At 41.4% G+C, this 17,806-nt stretch overlaps 1 protein-coding gene across 10 annotated transcripts in view; it reads left to right on the forward strand.

Moving 5' to 3' along the window:
• The window catches only part of CUX1 (cut like homeobox 1), a 402,959-nt gene that overhangs the window by 258,768 nt on the left and 126,385 nt on the right, over positions 1-17,806 (forward strand). For all 10 annotated transcript variants that reach the window (XM_073315649.1, XM_073315650.1, XM_073315641.1 and 7 more), the window contains 2 exons: positions 10,287-10,391; positions 13,463-13,651. In XM_073315649.1, the coding sequence (XP_073171750.1) occupies positions 10,287-10,391; positions 13,463-13,651 (294 nt within the window). The remainder of the gene's footprint in view (positions 1-10,286; positions 10,392-13,462; positions 13,652-17,806) is intronic.

The following is a 17,806-nucleotide window of genomic DNA, read 5'->3' on the forward strand; positions in this document are numbered from 1 at the left end:
GTCCTGCTAATCAAATCATGTTATGTAGTTTGAATGTTTTATAGAGCAGACACTTTCACTGCACTCAAGCTAGGCTAGCTGGAGTGGGGTAACTCAAGTGTACTAACTTACGTTGCCTGTTGCAGTGAAGACAAGCCTTTTGAGCCTTTTTGACTGGAATAGGGCTTGCCAAGGATATTGTATAGAGATAGGGTTCTACAGTTAGAGTATAAAGTTTTATAGGGGTAGTTTGATAAACAGTGAATGATACCACAGACCTGAAATGGAGGAACAATGCTGAAAAAGCCGAAAGATAGTGATAATGGAGAATGAAGCAAAGTATTAGAGTAGTGAGAGGGATAAACCAGTGTAAAAAAGACAAGATGGAGCAATAAGTAAAGTTGGCTGCTGTATCGAGGGTTCTGTTGGGGGGAACAACTTAATAGTTCATTAAAATGTAACTTTATTTTAACGCTTGGTTTAGAGTCAGATTTTGTGCAGGAAATGGCCCAACTTGATTATTATGCACATTGTGTAAAGAGTTGTCACTTTGGATGGGCTATCACCAGCAGGAGAGTGAATTTGTGTGGGGGGGTGGAGGGTGAGAAAACCTGGATTTGTGCTGGAAATGGCCCACCTGATGATCACTTTAGATAAGCTATTACCAGCGGGACAGTGGGGTGGGAGGAGGTATTGTTTCATATTCTCTGTGTGTATATAAAGTCTGCTGCGGTTTCCACGGTATGCATCCGATGAAGTGAGCTGTAGCTCACGAAAGCTCATGCTCAAATAAATTGGTTAGTCTCTAAGGTGCCACAAGTACTCCTTTTCTTTTTAAGAATTCTATTGAGACCTGCTGCATTTGCCTTTGTAGTAAAACGCTACCATTTCTGTTGCAGGATAACAAAAGAACTGTCAGCTGAGCATGTATCTCATTTTTTGCTTCTCTGTTAAACCTTAAGGCTCTATTTCTGAACACTTTAATTGGTGTCAATAAAGGAGCAGAATGGAAGTATATCTGAATACAGCAGAACTTTGCTGCTTTTCAGTTTGCTAATCCACAAACCCAGTGTTTCTCACCAAAAAAATCTAGATGTTTTACAGACATTTCCATAAGGATTTAATTAATAGAGCTGTAGTGAGGAATCTCATTTTATTGAGGTTTCATTTTACACCATCAGTGACTGCATATTTGCTGACATGCTGTGAAGTATGATAATTAATTAAAACAAATTGCCTTTACTTGGCAAATAAATGAATTTAGCATAGTTTGGGATTTGGGATATGAATTCTTATTGTTTGATTCACAGACTATGATGAATTTTTTTTCTATGAAATTTGTAAGGTTGTACTGTACTTTTCTGGATGTATAATAGTTAGTGTGTACACGCAACACAGGTGCATGTATGTTTTTTATAAATAAATATTTATTGTTGGCTCTGCTTGGTACATCAGCCAGCCAGTGGAAGGCCTCTCATCCTCTTTCTCCATCCCTCCATAAATGTATGTGGCAACAAGTCACAAATATTGGGTGATGACAAACTCTTGCAGATGAATTCTCCTTCTACTGCTGTTGTTTTCCCCAGCATCCTTGGGGTTGCCTGACAGTAGACCATGAGAATTGAGGCCTCTGTTGAAAACAATAATTCATTGTGGTGTAAGAGCAGAAATTCTCATGGAATGTTTAAGAAAAAGATGGTACTGGTATTGACTCCAAGCTGCTGCGGATGACCCTTGAGTTTATCCGCCTGTGGTTTCACATTACCAAAGTTTGCAGATCTATATGACCAAATATTGGGTATCCAAATTAAAAAAAAAACAAAATAAAAGTGTGTTGTGAACTGGTACAATTTAGCCTTCCTTGGTAAAGATGTTTGAAAGTGTGTTCCCCCTGTAGAAATGAGAAAGGGACACCTAAATTAAGGAAGTGCCAGTTGATTGGCATGGACATAATATCAGTGTAATGCCTTGAAGAATCAAACATGATTAAAAAAAAAAAAAAAAAAAGCTCAGATTGAGGAATGTCATGTTTACAGTGTTTCCTGTGAAGCAAGAGACAGGAGAATATAAGAGACTATTTCCCCTACAGAATGCATCCAGAAGACACCGGAAATATATAATTTAGATATTTTATTGTACAGTATGTTATGCTATGTTGTATCTTTGGAAGGTCAGCATGTTTTCATTGGCCTCCCTGTTTCTCCTCATGATGCTGATAGAGTTCCTGAATTTGTCCTTCACGCATTTGTGTGTTTTATAGGGTAGAAATAATTGCAGATTATAGAAAGTTCTGTCATAATGGAACAAGAAAAGAGAAAATGTTCTTTTCAGAGTGTCGGGTGAATTACATAGCAGTTTGTTAAAGGATTTAGACTGCATTAGTGCTATGCGTTCAATGAATTGTGGTGTTGGATTTTAAGATCAGTAGAGGAAGAATTAATGATTAAAAATGGTTGAAACAAAAGAATACTAAAACGTAAAAACCACTGTGTCTGCTATAGCAAGTATAAGCAAAAACAAAATTTTTCTTTTCCTAGAAGCATAAGGAAAATGAAATTATTTTGGCAGAAACAGTTTTCTGTTTTTTTAATTGAGTATAATCTCCTTCTAGCTCTAACAGATCATGCTGGAAAATTGTCTTGATTTATATTTCCAACTAAGCACAATTGCTAGGAAATATGCATGTATCAGACCAATATATGGAGTGATATTTCTCCTTGTTCAGTTAACAACACTGACAACAGCATATATACAAAGGATGGATATCGGACAAAAAAAAATTTGTTCCACAACTGATGGTAGCAACCACAATGATGACAACGTGTTCCTGTTTTTATTCACCATGAAGATAGTATTGTTAACTCAGCACGATTCCTTCATCTGCACCAAGGCTGATGCAGCTAACATTAGAATATCTGGATTCTGTTTCTGACTCTTCAACTCACTATGGCTAGATCCGCAGCTAACGTAAATCATTTACACCAGGGTGCCCAACCTACAGCCCATCATGGCCCATCAGAGCATTTCATAAGGCCTGCGGCCTCCTTCAACACAGTATAGTAACGGCTAATTCATTAGTGTTTTATCATCGTGTTTACATAATTTTAGTTTACATGAGTGTGTAAATAGACAATACTACACATAGAAACAACCTATCTAAATACATACAAAACAAGCTGAACTTAAAAGGTAAATCAGTACAGGAGACTTTAAATCTTATTAAAATATGTAGAATGTGGCCCACACGAGATTGTGCCTAGGTTTATCTGGCCCTCCCATGTAATAAAGTTGGGTACCACTGGTTTACACCATCTGATGAGGTCTGGTGGTATTTGCACCAGTCATTTGATCCTGTGCCTCAATTTCACCATCTGTAAAAGAGAAATGATGAAAGTCACCTTTGTAAAGTGCAGCATGTAAATTGTAAAGAGAAGGGACATAATGCTGAAGACTAAATTCTGACTCTTAAAAACTTATAAAGTGTTAAATTATAGCTGTGAAACGTGGACGTTCAGACACTCAGGAATAAGAAATGACAGGGTTGTCTGTACTTATAGTTCTGCAGTGGAGAAGTCCTCCCATCGACATGGTGCTGTCTACACCAGGGATTAGGTCAGTATAACTACATTGCTAAGGGGTATAGAAAATCCTGAGCAACATAGTTCTGCCAACATAAATTTGTAGTGTAAACCAGGGCTACAGTATTTCAAATTATAATGTTATAGAAGAATTCTGAAAATATCTAACCAACAGAAAATTATTGGTCAGCAAACACTAGTCAGAGATCTTATGAAAAGAAAGATTGGATTTTCAGGGCACATTTTAAGGCGCTCAGTGGGCAGTGCATGTTTTCATTCACTGCAAAGGAAAATTACTGACAGAAGAACACAAGGCAGAGAAAGATGATATTGGATGGACAGTGTGGTATCCTGGGTGGATCAAAAAGACTATTTATCCACAACGGGATTAGCAGAAGATTGTAGAGAATGCGCTACCATAGATGCAAACCTCCAGTAACAGAGAATCCACAGAAGAAGAAAAGTGTGTGTTGAGATTGTTGTATGGAAAGTGCTATCTAATTGCAAAGTATGTTTAATATTATTTTCATAGATGTCTAGGAGTCTCCTGTAAAAGCTCGGCTTCCAACTGGAAGCACATTTACCTGGCAGTGTTTCAGTGAGAAAAGGAAAATTGAATAGCCTGAAGACGAGACTGAAGACAACCCAAGCTCTTCTGTTTGATGTTGTTTATATAATTCTCCAATGCTGCAAAAATAGGTGCCAAAGCCCTGGAGAGTTTTTCATGTCACTGATTTTCTGATAACTCTCTCTCCTTTTCTGTGAAACTTGATGCAGACTAAGGCTTCAAAATGGTTGAAAAGTTAGGGGGGAAAATGAAGCATATTCCACTCATATGCCTTAGTCAACTAGATGCTCGAAAAGAACATGGCTGCTGTGGGATGGTCTACAAACAGAGGGCCCTATACTGCAGACCCTAGCAGGCCATAACTAGATCTATTAGTTTCAACAGAGCTACTCCTGGTAATATGCATTACACTTTAGTGTTTGTAGTAGTGTTTGCTACGTGTTGTATGTATATAAGAAAGGACAATTTAACTGATAGAACTCTGAGGGGAAACATCTTTAAATAAAGTATCCCATTTTTCCAATCATATCTCTGGTTTTGATCAAATTAACATTCTACTCCATTCATGATCTTTATCCTGTCATGAAGCGCTACAAAAATAAGTTATACTAAGTACATTGCACACATTTTTTAAAAAATGAAATGCACATGGCAAATGATCATGACCTATTAATTGGCTTCACTACTAAGCAGTATGGTATTTACATATTATAGTAAAGGAAATGAGAGAATTCTGTGCTAAAATATTAGCTACATGGAACAGAGAAGATTCATGACTGAAGTATCCAAAAATACAGTTTCATTGGATGCATGGAGAATGAGGATGGTCTTTCTCAATGTTAGCAGTGTGACGGACTTCCACTGGTCATTTCTGATGGTGTGGGCAGTCTTTTATTTAAGATATTTATGAAAGAAGCCAGGCACTTTAGCACAAATAGGCACAGCTATCTATTACTATAGATTAAATTAGTATAGGCAGAGCTGTTAGTGATATCTATACTGACTTAACTGACACTTCTCATTAAAAGACGCCGTGTTTTGAACTTTGCCAAACACTTAACAGTTTGGACAGAAGTTTCCCAGGCTGGGTATTTGGCTCAGGCTGATTTTTTTCCCCTAACTTTCAGCAAAAACTGCACAGCCATTTCTGAGAATGAGATATGGGAAAATGTTTTTCCCATGTTAAAATTCTTGTAACTGTTTTGGTAAGAAGCTCTAGTGCCTCCATACTTCGGAGCTGGGACCTGAAACTTGGCAAAGGCAGGTGTCCTTTGTATCAAGGATGTGCAATCTGTTGTTCCTGTGGCAAAAAAATTTCCAAGTTTGGTCTGTTTAAGCCTCTGAGAAATCTCAGTTTGTACATCCTCAGTTGAGACTTGTTATAGTTTGGCAACTAAATTCTCTGATTCTGTCAATACTGAGTACTCTCCAACTTGGGGATGCAGGCTGAGCAGGACTTTCCTTGCAATTTCTGCTTCTGGTTGATATAGGCTGCTTTGGTGCTGGGCACCGGAACTGATAGCAGAGACTCTCTCCTTTGCTCTCGATGTTCCCCCTGCTGGCGTCGGGGAAGCATGGAGCAAACTGTGATTGGAGACTGGAAATGGAAGCTAGCAACGAAGGGAGGGAAAGACTGGGTTGGATGGACAAGGAAACAGGGACTGGGAGTCAAGGTGGGTAGAAGACTGGGACATATTCCCCTTTTCCACAGGACAAGTGCCTTATTCAGAGGACAGGATTGTGTTCTATGGAGAAATCAGGGTTGTGTAATGAAGGAGGCCATTGACTGCAGGACCCATGCTTCGTTTGTGGCAGAAGTTGGAAGGTTTATAGTGAATGAGGCAGGGGACTGCAGGAAGAGAAAGGTAGTTAAGACAGTTGAATGCTCCCCTAGAGAACTGGATTTTATCCAAACCTCTACCAGAGGAGAAGTGTGGTGGTGGGCAAATCATTTAAGCCAAACTTGTCATAGATGGCCACTAATTGTGTGTTCCTCATTTCCTGGTGTCCACCTTGAGACCCTCAAGTCTAATTTGCGGAAGTGTTGAGAACTCATCGCTGCAGCTGAAGTCAGTGGGAACTGTGCTATGAACCTACAATGTGCAATAGCAGGGGTGGCCAATGTACATTGCCAAAGAGCCACAGTAATACATCAGCAGCCCCATCAGCCCCTCCCCTTGCTCCCAGCGCCTCCTGCCCCCCGGCAGCCCCACTGATCAGTGCCTCCCTCTCCCTCCCTGCACCCCCCCCCCCGATCAGCTGTTTCGTGGCGTCCAGGAGTCTCGGGGGTGGTGGGGGAGGAGCGAGGGCACTGCAGGCTTAGGGGAGGGGGCAGGAAGGGGTGGAGTGGGGGCAGGGGCAGGGGTTGAGCAGTGAGCAGACCCTGGCATATTGGAAAGTTGGCACCTGTAGCTCCAGCCCTGGAATTGGTGCCTGTACAAGGAGCCGCATATTAACTTCTGAAAAGCTGCATGTGGCTCCGGAGCCACAGGTTGGCCACCCCTGTGCTATGGAATGTAAAGTAAACTGAAGAATCAGGTTCTAGTTGTCCAAAATTGAGCACCAAAAATTAGTGAATAATTTTTACTTTAATTTCTGTGTGCCTCAGTTGTCCATGTATAAAATTGGGATAATACCCATTCCTCTTTCAGGGGATGAGTGAAAATACATTACTTTTGTGAAGCATTCAGATATTATAGTGACAAAAGCCATAGAAAAACCTATGAGGAAATGAATAACTATTCAGAGCAGACTTTGAATACTGAGCAGTAAATAAGTAACAGGGCTAGTCATTGAACAACAAGGATAAAATAAAATATTGAATAATTGCTTAGTTGTTGAGCACCATGCCTTCTGTGCACTGATTCAGAGCCCTTTGGGGAGGGGGGGGGAAGCGCGTGATCATGCAACTGAAGATTGTATTATAATGCGTATGCACAAGGGGAGGTCAACTAAGATTGCACAGGAAGCCTTATTGTGGCATTTCCAACTTTTGAGTGTTTGATTTTGCAACCTTAACGTTCTTTTTCCACAGTTTTTTGTATGGTAAGTTTATTATTTATATTGCAGGAGCACCCAGAAGTTTACTAAGTGCTTTTCAAATGCTGAGGCATCCACAGTCATTACCCTGAAGAGCATATAGTCTTAAAAACAAAAAACATATTTTTCCATATTTTCCAATCAGAGTTGTCTGAAGTTTGTTGATTTCTTTCATAGCAATGCATAGTATGAAATCTTGTTTAATATTTATTATTCACAAGATTACAACAGATGTGCTAAATTGGCTAGGGAAACTATGTGGGAAGGAAGGGCAGCTGACAGCTTACAGTATATGCAGATGTAATATCTATTAGAAATATCCTCTGTGGTTTATTTGCATGCAGAGTGAATAGATTCTCAAAACAATGCTGTTATGAATGGAAGCCATCAGCAGAATTGCTTAAGGGTGCAAAACCCATTACTTATACAACACTAGATGTAGTAACAACACAGTGTAGTAACTTGTTCTGTTTTGCAGTAGCTATTTAGCAATTATTAGATAAATATTTTCTCTCAAAAACAATGGAGTCCAGTGGCACCTTAAAGACAAGCGGATTTATTTAGGCATAAGCTTTCATGAGTAAAAAATCCCACTTCTTCAGATGCATGGAGTGAAAATTACAGATACAGCCATAGATATATTGGCACATGAAGAGAAGGGAGTTACCTTACAAGTGGAGAACCAGTGTTGAGAAGGCCAGTTCAGTCAGGGTGGATGTGGGCCACCCCAATAATTGATGAGGAGGTGTCAATACCAAAAGAGGGAAACTTTTATTATTTATTTAATTTATTTTTATTTATTTATTCTTCTCTATGTAAAAATGGACACAAATCAGACATCAGGAATGGTAACATACAAAAGCCCGTAGGAGAACACTTCAATCTCCCTGGACATTCAATAACAGATTTAAAAGTAGACATCCTTCGACAAAAAAAAATTTCAAAAACAGACTTCAAAGAGAAACTGCAGAGCTACAATTTATTTGCAAACTTGACGCTATTAATTTGGGCTTGAATAGTGACTGGGAGTGGCTGGTTCTTTTGGTGGCTACAAAAGCAATTTTCCCTCTCTTGGTATTGACACCACCTCATCAATTATTGGGAGTGGCCCACATCCACCCTGACTGAATTGGCCTTGTCAACATTGATTCTCCACTTGTAAGGTAACTCCCTTCTCTTCATGTGCCAATATATCTATGGCTGTATCTGTAATTTTCACTCCATGCATCTGAAGAAGTGGGGTTTTTTACTCATGAAAGCTTATGCCTAAATAAATCTGCTTGTCTTTAAGGTGCCACTGGACTCCTCATTGTTTTTGTGGATACAGACTAACATGGCTACCCCTCTGATATTTTCTCACATTCATCTAATGTAAATGAGAGAAAATAAATTATCCCAATAAGACTTGCTAATCCAGTTTTCCCTCCCAACTTTATCCACCTATGGAAACCAGTTTAGTTTCCCTTTAGTGAGGAATAGTATTACCAGAAAAAGACTGCTTCAGGCATCTTTTCATGCATCACACATATGGTACGCTGATTAAGTGTCTCGTACTAGTTATTAGAACTTGTACAATTCCACATTTGTTCTCAGCAACTATTGTGAAACCTATGCAAAATCATCAAAATGTTGCAAGAAAGTATCACAAATTACATATTTAATTCCTGATAGTATGCTGAATGAGATCTGAATTAAAACACATTTGCTGCTCAGTGTCACTTATAATTTGAAAGTCAGACAATGATCAGACAAAAAATACAGGTGACACCAAGCAAATGGATATAGGCTTTGTTTTTGTTAGTTTGTGGACCTTGCAGGAAGGATTTATTGATGAGGGGAGGGAGTATGTTTCACAGAAATAGGAGGATCGTTCCAGGTGTAAAGGGATGTGTAGAAGAAAGCATGAAGGTGAGAGTGGGAGAAGAAAATAAAGGGAGCACATCATTGGCATAGTAAAGGGGACAAGTTGGATCACAAAGACAAGATTTGCAGTGTAGATAGGGGCAGCATTGCACAGTCTTTAGAGTGATTGTTAGTATCATGTGCTTCATCTGGAGGCAGGACTGAACCAGCTGAGGGATTCAGAAAAAGGAGCAATATGGTCTGAGCAGTGGGCATAAAAGATGATTGTAGTTGATTTGTACTGGAAGAGGAGTGATATTTTAATTGGTGGGACCGGATGGAGCAGGTAATAATTAGGGTGGATAAGAATAATTTTTACTTCTAATAAGCCAAAAGCGGGGTGTGCTGTAAAAAATAATTAGATTTTTGTGCTGTTTTTCTTAATTGGAACTTGAAAACAGGTGGTAGAAAGCACTTTTTCTCCCACATGCTCTCTGAAGTCACCTGTGATCCACCAATTGCCACCCAAACTCCTGTATGAACATTCTTTCCCCTGAAACCTATGGGTTTTTTAATCTTTTTAATTATTATTTATATTGCAGTAGTTCCTGGGAGCCCCAGTCATGGTTAGGACCCCGTTGTGCACTGTACAAACAGAACAAAAAGTCCCTGCCCCCCAAAAGCTTATCAGATATTGCTGAAATTGTCAGTAGCTGGTATCTGATCTATACAAAGTTGTTGGCTTTGGAGGGGTTAAACATTGTTACATAAATAGAACATCTGAAATGGACAAAACTTCACAATTCACTTTTTGGCAAATAATTGCTGAGGAAAGATAACCCAAAGCATTTGTATATTTTAGGGAGAATAGCCAGAATGTCTTTTAATTCAGTGTTTCCTGTGAGAATTATTCCCATGAGGAATCCTGCAATAAAATCTGCTTGGTGTAGAAGAATAGAAAGAAATTGAATAAAATGTCTCCATTTCCACTTGTATTTATTCAGTCTGGGAAATTCAGTGGGCCACAGCATTAGTATCAGCAGGGGATTCCTTGCTCCTAGCGTTAAATTACTGTCATAATCGCTCAATTATTTCCTCCTTGTACTGTTTAAAATAAAAATCCATCACATTCTATGTATTTTTCCTAACATTTATTAGGTTCAGTGTTTAGGAAAATCAATTATAGTCAGTCAGGCATGAATTGATGAATGTTCTTGTAATAATTGTCAGTTGTTAAACTGACTGTACTTTCTCTTTTCACCCCTTTTCATTTCCTTCAGAGGGCAGAGGTGGCTCAGAGAGAGGCAGAAACCTTAAGGGAGCAGCTCTCGTCAGCTAACAAATCTCTCCAGCTTGCTACACAGATCCAGAAGGCACCTGATGTGGTGAGAAAATATTTACCTACTCTTACAGGTTTCTGACATTCCTGCAGTCCAGCTCTTTCAATTTATGCTCACAGTTATAAAAATATCTGTTTGGACTAATATTTTAGCTGAAACAGAATTGTGTTCCTGGAAATTGTAAGTTGGTTACATTTTTGTTGGACAAGCTATTCACTGAGATTGGAGGCAGTCGAAGACGGGGGTCAGGAGTGGAAATCCCATCTGCTCTTTGGATGCTAGTATGAGCTGGGCAGCACTCATTCAGCAACTGCTCAGGGAGTCCAGACAGATAGCAGCAGCTATCAAAGATTCTTTCGAGTTGATAGACGCTGCGACAGCAGAAAAATAAATTGAGCAATGCCGTACAACAGGGCTTGCATTAATAGGTTATTAACACATGCGTTGGATACATAGTGAGGCATGAGGCTGTAGGGTAGGCCAAGTGATTTCAACCAACAAAGAATTGTGCTAGTGGCCTATCGGAGCATTACCTAGTGTCATATTGTTCTTAGAATATAGTTCTAGAAGAAAGTTTAAAAATAACGTTTCAGACTATGTGGTATCTTTTTCACTGAATATCTCCTTCTGCTATGATAAATTAGTTCATAAGGAAATAGGAAAAAGTTAACAAACTGATATATTATGTGTTCTCTTTCTTATTTGTATTGACTTTTTGTTTTTTTTTGGTCTTCCTACAAGTATTTTAAAATGAAATAGATGTACTTGTTTTGTTTTTGGAGATTGTTTACACTATTCCTTTGCCTGTTCGACCTTCCAGGCACATAGTATTACATTCCTCAGAATTTTTCTGGATTAATAACCATGATCTGAAACCTGTCATATTTGAAAGGAAAATTCCTTTTGAGTTTAGCCTATCCAGATGAATAGTAGGTGGTGGTTACCTTAAAAAAATGGAAAACTGGCTCTGATTGCAACTGACTAATTTAACAAAAATTATTCCTGATATGCTACATTTTTATTTTGAACCAAATACATTCACTGCTCGATATCAGACAGAAGAATACATAGTTGCCTTAAAAGTACTTTTTGGTACAGTTGTGTCACAAAGCAAAAAGCCTAAAGACTGTTTTAAGTGCCCAGTGATATTCTCACTGAAGTTAACTAGATCAGAATCAAGGCCTAACAGCATAAATAAAAAGTCAAAATATTAGCCTTAACTTTGAATTACCGGTCTCTTCCCAGTTTATATTCCAGCCTTTTTATTTTAGCATTAGGTTTTGCTTGTGTTCAATACTACTTTTGCACCTCATTCATATTTAATATGACGACTACTGCAGGATGAAAATGATTATTATCTGTCTTATTTCAAACTTGTGTTCTGATCTCAATAGAGATATGCAGTAGACAGTTACACAATTTATGATGTTTGATGCAAGCAAATTAGAGGGTTTTTTCAAGATAAAAAGTATAATTCACTGTAATAGGAGGGCATTATTAACTGCTGTTCAGATTTCTACCTTTCTGTATGAGATACGACACTAGTATGTAGACGTTGGAAATCAAGCTAAGTGTTTGGGAAGATATGGAAAAGGCACTTAGTTATTTCTATTCTGAAAAATACATAGGTATCCAGTATCTGGCAGTGTCATTTGTTGTAACAAGAGGGACTAGGTGTCAACATTTATGGATTGGGTTTTCGCCACTGACTCATGGTGTGAGCTTTGGCATGTCACTCGCCGTCTGGGTGGCCCACTTCATCCATTAGTAAAAGGAGTACTTACCTACCTCAGCATATTGTGAGATCTATTCCTTAAAGTTTGTAAAGGTGCTTAGCAGCCTCTGAATGAAGATTGCTATATAAGCACCAAGTATTGGGCTAGATCATGCTCCCTAGATCTAAACATGCAGTATCCCTTCTGCACAAGGATTTGCTCCAATTCTGCATGGAAGCTGCTTCTACAGCACAATACTTGACCTCTCTATATGGTCTGTTTTCTGGGGAAGAAGTTGAGATTGAATGGGGTGGGGTCAGGGGTGCAAGTCTACTTTACCCAGGCCCTATCTGGTCCCATAAAACTTAGGTGAAAAAGATAAAACATAGCTCCATCTCCCTCTTCCCTTATCTTTCTCCCTCCTAGTTCCTGCCTCACTGTCCTGGGAGCTATTGGCAGCTAGGAAGCCACAATAATGGGGATGTGCCATGGTATGCCCAAACCTTGAATGCTATGGGCAATTCTGATGACACCATCTCAAGAAATATATATTAGAATTGGGAAAGGTACGGAGAAGGGCAACAAAAATGATTAAGGATATGGAACATCTTCCATATGAGAAGAGATTAAAAAGATTGGGATTACTGAGTTTGGAAAAGAGACAGCTAAGGGGGGATATGATAGAGGTCTATAAAATCGTGAGCGAAACAGAGAAAGTGAATAAGGAAATGTTATTTACTCCTTCAAATAACACAAGAACCAGAGGTCACCCAATGAAATTAATAGGAGGAAAGTTTAAAACAAACAAAAGAAAGTACTTCTTCACACAACGCACAGTTAGCCTGTGGAACTCATTGCCGGGGGGGATGCTGTGAAGGCCAAAACTATAGTGTGCGGGGGGGGTCTAAAAAGAATTAGATAAGTTCATGGATGATGGGCCCATCAATGGCTATTGCCAGAAACTGGGAGTGGATAACAGGGAATGTTTGCCTGTTTTGTTCATTCCCTCTGAAGCACCTGGCATTGGCCACTGTGAGAAGACAGGTTACTGGGCTAGATGGACCATTGGTCTGACTCAGATTGTAATTTATAGGTCAAACATTTCCCCCCATTCTTCTGAAATGGCATACTATCTGATTATTTTTAAAGCACAAGATTTCATTACCAGAAGTACTATTATTAATAATATTCAATAATGTTAAATAGAGCATTTTGTATCTTCAAAGCACCATGCAGATATTAACTCCTGGGTCTTCCCAACACCCATGTGGTGTAGTTAAATCTGTTCTCTCTATCAGGAGTTTCTGACTTCCAGTTCCATGCTTGGTCCTGACCAAACTGCCTCCTGTTTGAGCACGTTGCCTGTATTGATATGGTATAATGTTATTTCTTTCACATTAGGAGCAGGCCATAGAGGTGCTGACGCGATCTAGCTTGGAGGTGGAACTGGCTGCAAAAGAACGTGAAATTGCCCAGCTCGTAGAAGATGTCCAGAGACTCCAAGGCAGCCTCACCAAACTTCGTGAGAACTCCACCAGCCAGATATCACAGCTGGAGCAGCAGCTGACTGCCAAGAACAGCACACTTAAAGTAAGGATCAGTTGTGCATTCAGCACAGTTTGCTCATTCCTTATTCAGAGTAGGACTCTTAGGTAAACATGCACTAGTTCACTAGTGCAGATTCCATCATCCATTGTAGTTGTGAGTGGCACAGTGTGTTCGAGTGATTGCACATGTACATTCAACTCTAGGTGTGTCCATGCCCGAGCACAGTCACTGCAATTTTTTCCGTCAGTGGTACCTGTCGGGCAGCTTGAGTGCCCTCTGCTGCCACACTTTGGTAGTGCTGGTATAAAGCATCCAGCCAAACCCGCGGCCCCTCAATTCCTTCTTACTGCCTGTGACAGTCACTGGAACTGCTATACTTACTTTTAGAAGCTCTCTCAGTGGTCTTTTTCTTTATGTATATAGTTAGTTGTAGTCAGTTTTTAGTCACTTATAGCTAATTTTAGTGAAGTTCTGTAACTTAGTGTTTTAGTGGAGTTTTATCTGTTCCCCGGTTCCGAGGCATACCTTGGTCACAGGGCTTTAAGCCGTGTGCCTCCTGCAACAAGTCTATGCTCCTGAGTGACCTGCACTCAAGCTGCCTGAAGTGCCTGGAAGAAGCTCACGAGGGGGACCATTGCCAGATCTGTAGGGACTTTAAGCTTTGGAGAAGGAGGACCGGGAGGCCAGGCTAAAATTTTTGCTCATGGAGGCAGCACTGAGACCTCCATTTCAGCCAAGCCAATTGGATTCTGCACTGAATGCCTCAGTGTCGGTAAGGAGTACGCCTTCTATCGTACCAAAGTCCTGGCACCGATCACCATCCCTAGTGCCAAGGAAAGGGCACAAGACAGAGACAGTCAAGAAGAGGCGATCCCTGGCACCAAAGACAGCCAGGCATGGGAATCAGATTAGAGTGCAATCTAAACCAAGCACTCCTCTGCCTCGGTACCACAAAAGTTGGCACCGTTCACTTTGGTGCCTATGTAGGCACCATCCAATCCGGTACCAGAAGAGCTGTCTACATCTGCTGCACAGCATGACCACACCAGAGGCGTTTGCTGCAGTCAGATACCAGTACCACTGGCAGTTCAAGAGTTGGTGTTATCGGTGCCTGTGGACAGGAGGGAACCCACTGGATCCTGTCATTGTTCAGTACCATGCCCTTTGCTACCATCAAAAGGGAAGCTGGCTATGCTGTCCTCAGTGAAGGCATCTTCATCATGGCACCAGTCTTGTTGAAGAGGATGGTCTTAAGTCTGGGCATACAGGTGAAGGAAGTGAAAGAGTCCTCCAATAGCCTGGTTGACATTTTAGCTGCTACGGGCCCCTCAGAAATAGCCCTGCCTGTCGATGAGGCCATTATGGACCTTGTTAAGACCTTGTGGCAGATCTCCACGTCCCATTCCCTTTGTCAGAAAGGGCTGAACAAAAATACTTTGCTCCTGCTGGGGTTATGAGTTCCTGTGCATCCATTCCTCTCCTCCCAGGAATCCCTGGTGCTAGCTGCTGCTAATGGGAGAAAAAGGCAGGGTCATCAGGGTGCAGCCCCAAAATCAAAAGACTCAAAGACATTAGATGTGTTCAGTCGGAAAGGTTATCCTACTGGGGAGTTACAACTCAGAATTTCAAACCAGCAGACACTGCTGGGAAGGTATGATTTTAATATGTGGGACTCCATACAGAAATTCAAGGACTTGCTCCCACAAGATGCTAGGCAAGGGTTCTCTTCACTGGTGGATGAGCGAAAATCAGTGGCGAGGTTGCAAGTTGTTTTGGATGCAGTTGACTCTGCAGTCAGGTCTCTGACTTCGGCAGTGACCATGCTCAGGAGTTCGTGGCTACAGTTCTCAGGACTCCCACAGGAGGTTCAGCAAACCCTTCAGGACCTACCTTTTGAAGGAACTTCGCACTTTTGAGATCAGACTGATGTGAAGTTTCATAGTCTAAAAGACTCCAGGATGATCCTTAAGTCTCTGGCATTGTACATACCAGCTCCTTCAAGGAAGTACTACAGACTTCAACAGCCCATCTGGTTCTCTGCCCCAGCTGCCAGTCAGGATCCGCAGAGAAGAAGGGGTGTTAGGTATAGGCCACCACCGTCTTCTACCTCAGTGTCAATGCCTCCCCACCCCCACCCTCAGACATCCAGGGGGTTCTAAGCTGGTGTTTCGATGGGACACTCAAGGACTCTGTACCAGTTCCCATGATACCAGATCATAGAATCATAGAATATCAGGGTTGGAAGGGACCTCAGGAGGTCATCTAATCCAACCACCTGCTCAAAGCAGGACCAATCCCCAACTAAATCATCCCAGCCAGGGCTTTGTCAAGCCTGACCTTAAAAACTTCTAAGGAAGGAGATTCCACCACCTCCCTAGGTAATGCATTCCAGTGTTTCACCACCCTCCTAGTGAAAATTTTTTTTCCTAATATCAAACCTTAACCTCCCCCACTGCAACTTAAGACCATTACTCCTTGTTCTGTCATCTGCTACCACTGAGAACAGTCTAGATCCATCCTCTTTGGAACTCCCTTTCAGGTAGTTGAAAGCAGCTATCAAATTCCCCCTCATTCTTCTCTTCCGCAAACTAAACAATCCCAGTTCCCTCAGCCTCTCCTCATAAGTCGTGTTTCAGTCCCCTAATCATTTTTGTTGCCCTCCGCTGGATGTTTTCTAATTTTTCCAGATCCTGTTTCTCCTTTATTTGAAATCGCTACCCCTTCCTGCTTCTCCACGTGGGCACCAATGATACTGCCAAGAATGACCTTGAGCGGATCATTGCAGACTATGTGGCTCTGGGAAGAAGGATAAAGGAGTTTGAGGTGCATGTGGTCTTCTCGTCCATCCTCCCCGTGGAAGGAAAAGGCCTGGGAAGAGACCGTCGAATCGTGGAAGTCAACGAATGGCTACGCAGGTGGTGTCGAAGAGAAGGCTTTGGATTCTTTGACCATGGGATGGTGTTCCAAGAAGGAGGAGTGCTAGGCAGAGATGGGCTCCACCTAACGAAGAGAGAGAAGAGCATCTTCGCAAGCAAGCTGGCTAACCTAGTGAGGAGGGCTTTAAACTAGGTTCAGCAGGGGAAGGAGACTAAAGCCCTGGGGGAAGTGGGATACCGGGGGGAAGCACGAGCAGGAGCGCATGAGAGGGCAGGGCTCCTGCCTCATACTGAGAAAGAGGGACCGGTCAGCGAGTTACCTCAAGTGCCTATACACAAATGCAAGAAGCCTGGGAAACAAGCAGGGAGAACTGGAAGTCCTGGCACAGTCAAGGAATTATGATGTGATTGGAATAACAGTGACTTGGTGGGATAACTCACATGACTGGAGTACTGTCATGGATGGATATAAACTGTTGAGGAAGGACAGGCAGGGCAGAAAAGGTGGGGGAGTTTCACTGTATGTAAGGGAGCAATATGACTGCTCAGAGCTCAAGTATGAAACTGCAGAAAAACCTGAGTGTATCTGGATTAAGTTTAGAAGTGTGAGCAACAAGGGTGATGTCGTGGTGGGAGTCTGCTATAGACCACCGGACCAGGGGGATGAGGTGGACGAGGCTTTCTTCTGGCAACTCACAGAAGTTACTAGATCACAGGCCCTGGTTCTCATGGGAGACTTCAGTCACCCTGATATCTGCTGGGAGAGCAATACAGCAGTGCACAGACAATCCAGGAAGTTTTTGGAAAGTGTAGGGGACAATTTCCTGGTGCAAGTGCTGGAGGAACCAACTAGGGGCAGAGCTCTTCTTGACCTGCTGCTCACAAACTGGGAAGAATTAGTCAGAGAAGCAAAAGTGGATGGGAACCTGGGAGGCAGTGACCATGAGATGGTCAAGTTCAGGATCCTGACACAGGGAAGAAAGGAGAGCAGCAGAATACGGACCCTGGACTTCAGAAAAGCAGACTTCGACTCCCTCCAGGAACTGATGCCCAGGATCCCCTGGGAGAATAACTTGAGGGGGAAAGGAGTCCAGGAGAGCTGGCTGTATTTTAAACAATCCTTATTGAGGTTACAGGGACAAACCACCCTGATGTGTAGAAAGAATAGTAAATATGGCAGGCGACCAGCTTCGCTTAACAGTGAAATCCTTGCTGATCTTAAACACAAAAAAGAAGCTTACAAGAAGTGGAAGATTGGACAAATGACCAGGGAAGAGTATAAAAATATTGCTCGGGCATGCAGGAGTGAAATCAAGAAGGC

This window comes from Lepidochelys kempii, chromosome 17 (assembly GCF_965140265.1).
Source record: "Lepidochelys kempii isolate rLepKem1 chromosome 17, rLepKem1.hap2, whole genome shotgun sequence".
NCBI classification, from domain to species: domain Eukaryota; kingdom Metazoa; phylum Chordata; order Testudines; family Cheloniidae; genus Lepidochelys; species Lepidochelys kempii.